At 39.4% G+C, this 2,909-nt stretch overlaps 1 protein-coding gene across 1 annotated transcript; it reads right to left on the bottom strand.

The window, feature by feature from the left end:
- Positions 1 to 216: 216 nt before the first annotated feature.
- Positions 217 to 1,180, bottom strand: LOC113086877 (uncharacterized). The gene is made up of 2 exons (XM_026255523.1): positions 1,091 to 1,180; positions 217 to 924 (listed from the first exon to the last, which is right to left on the bottom strand). Exon 2 carries the CDS (start codon positions 904 to 906, stop codon positions 217 to 219), a length of 690 nt encoding a protein of 229 aa, XP_026111308.1. The 5' UTR covers positions 907 to 924; positions 1,091 to 1,180.
- Positions 1,181 to 2,909: the final 1,729 nt, after the last annotated feature.

The following is a 2,909-nucleotide window of genomic DNA, read 5'->3' as shown; positions in this document are numbered from 1 at the left end:
TATTAATATACATTTGTATTTATTTATTTCATATTATCATATAATTTCATTTACTTTACTTGTGAATTTCATTTACTTTGTGTGTTTCAGAACATGTTTTTGCAGCTGAGCATTTACTATATGCAAAATTATAAAAATCTGTAACAACAAGATGTAATAACAAGCAAAAACAATGGACAGCACAACATTACTTTAAAAGAAAGTGCCAGCATTGCTTCATTCACTGTTGTTTAGAACAACCCACAGTGGCCTGATTTTCTCAGTAGATTTGTCTCGTCTCCCTGTTTTACTGGCAGTTGACAGACAATGTTTCTCCCTAAGCCAAGACTGAATATACGGGTAAGCGTCAAACATCTTGAGAGAGGGGCCATTAATGTCAATGAAAAGTGCTGCAGAGAGGCTCCTGACTTGAAGGCCATTCCTTGCATCTGTGGCAGTGGCATTAAGGACAGAGAAGCCTCTTTCACATTCAGAAGAACTTGCCAGGTATGTTTTGCTAGCAGTCAACAACTTTTTGAGGACCTGCCCATTCTGATCATTGTTGAGCTTCCAATTTCTGAAGTCCTCAACTGCCTCCCTACTTGGTACTTCAAGCATCTTTGCCAGGTCGTGGATCTCTTTCTCCCCAAAGAGAATAAGAGACTCCCTGGATTTTGGCCAGTTTAGGGGATCCAGTGGTGTTATAATCTTTGTAAGATTTGTGTCAGGCATTCGTGAAGAGAGACTGTCGATGATGGCTTGGTGGAATAGGAATCTATTTACATTTTCCTTGCTTGAACGTAAGGGCACTTGTTTGAATTCTCCTACTTTAACAGCTTCCGCTGCTTTCTCCATTGACTTCCCTGGGGTGATCTTGAAAGCCTTCAACACCTCAATTGTCATCTTTATTTCTCGTGTGGCCTCCATAAGAGAAGTGCTTCTGTTCTGAAAAATTAAAAAGACAAATCTAAACTAGATAAACTTTGAAGTTAGCTTGAAAAAGTTTGAAGTATTTTGATCGATAGATAGATAGATAGATAGATAGATTTGTCATATTCCTCAATTTAATGGTCTTGTTCACACTTAATCTGAAGAAAAACACTGTATCTACCTGAAGTTTTAGGGACAGACTGTGAAGTTCACGTAGCACATCTTTAATGGTTGCCAGGTCATTAACAAAGCCAGTGCATGTGAGGCGATTCAGAAGGCCACTGAATTTGTTTCTTTCTATATCAGAGCGACATCCATCTTCAGCTCCTTTTTTCGTTTGTGCAACCAGAGCAGGGAAGTCTCTCCAAACAGCTTGTAAAGTCACAAAACTACTTGCTACCCAGCGGATGGTAACAATGTGACCAATCTTAAGTAGACAGATGTTAACTTGAGAAGCTGCCTCTGAAAGTTGTCTGGCATTCTTTGGGGATTGATGGTACAGTGTATACAGCTTTGAAATAAATATCTCAAAGTGATTGCAACCTGTGACTGACTTTAGTGCATCACTTACTGATAACTCAAGCCTGTGAGCAAGACAGTGGATACTCTCCAGCAAAGGATAGTCTTTTTTCAGCCTTGTGATAAGACCACTCTGTCTTCCAGTCATCACAGATGCCCCATCTGTTGTTCTGCAAATCAGATGAGACTTGAGGTATGCATCATCCAGGTCAGCTTCCAGGAGACTCTTTTTGAGAGCTTTGTATATGGCATCAGCAGTTGTTCCTTCCTCCAGCTCAATCAAATCCAAAAAAATGTTTTCTGTCTCACCTTCTCCTGTCACATCTCCTCTGAGGTATAGGATGAGGTAGCTTCTCCAAAATGCAGTGCTTTCATTTACTGTAAGACAGATCCAAGAACCAGCACTTTTAATTGTTGAGACAATTTTTTCCTCATTTTATTGGCAATGTGTGTTATTATATTAATGCAAGAGTGATCAGATTTGTGACAAGAGACGGTTTTTACTCCATTCATTTCTTGTAACTCAACCAATCCATATATTTTTGAGAAGGCTAACTTCTCCTTTGCAACAAAATGTGCTGTTCTGAATGAGTGCACTGTCTCCAACAGAACTTTAGCATTCAAAGTTTCTGTCAAGGTGGGCAACACCTCTTTCTCTTTCTGCTGTTGAATATCTGTTGATGCCTTGTGAGTTAAGCTGTCTCTGTGTTTGTAGATTTTCTTTCTCATGGCCCTGACATCTTTTGCTGTGACCTCTCCAGAAGCCCACTCCTCTGCCACCTGTACTCCCTTTTGGACTCCAAAAAGGCGCTTGGCATATTTGCAGAATGTACATCCTACGTTATTTCCATTTAAGTATAGCCAAGGGGAGTACTGCTGTGTCCATGCCTCAAGCTGTTGTCTTGCTGAAGTGTATTACCCTGTCTGTACTAGTAAGCAGGGACAAAGCTGTGCTCATGGACTGGGCTGGATGTGAACAGTTTGTTGTGGATGTGCTGACTAATGTTGTCCTGGATTGGAGCTGGTCTGTCTGGTCTGCTCTGACTGGGGCTGGTCTGTCTGTATTGGGGTTTGTCCTGGATTGGGGCAGGTCTGTTAGTTTTTCTTGTAGCCTGGGTGATAAATGTAAGTGCTGTGCTGTTTGAGTGTCCTGGTTAAGCGTTTTACCGATGAGGCTCCTCTTAGGCTGTGTGCTACAAGAAATAAATATTACATACCAATCTGATGTTTCAAAGTGTTTTCCTTACATATTTTTTTTTTTCTGATTTTGAACAGTGCACATGTATTCATTTTATTTCATTTAACTAATTTATCTTGAATGTAGTTACACAACCCTTTAGGTTGGCCTACTGTACTTTTCTTGGGTTAAATTCAGTATTTTTATTGCATTAATATTCACTTGTGTGCTTATACTAGTATCTTTTTAAAATTTATAATTTGAGACTAAATATTTATTCAAATGCAAAACCTAAAAATAAGTA

Source organism: Carassius auratus, unplaced genomic scaffold, assembly GCF_003368295.1.
Source record: "Carassius auratus strain Wakin unplaced genomic scaffold, ASM336829v1 scaf_tig00044237, whole genome shotgun sequence".
NCBI classification, from domain to species: Eukaryota; Metazoa; Chordata; class Actinopteri; order Cypriniformes; family Cyprinidae; genus Carassius; species Carassius auratus.
The sequence above is the reverse complement of the archived record's forward strand: the minus strand, read 5'-3'. Positions and strand labels throughout refer to the sequence as shown.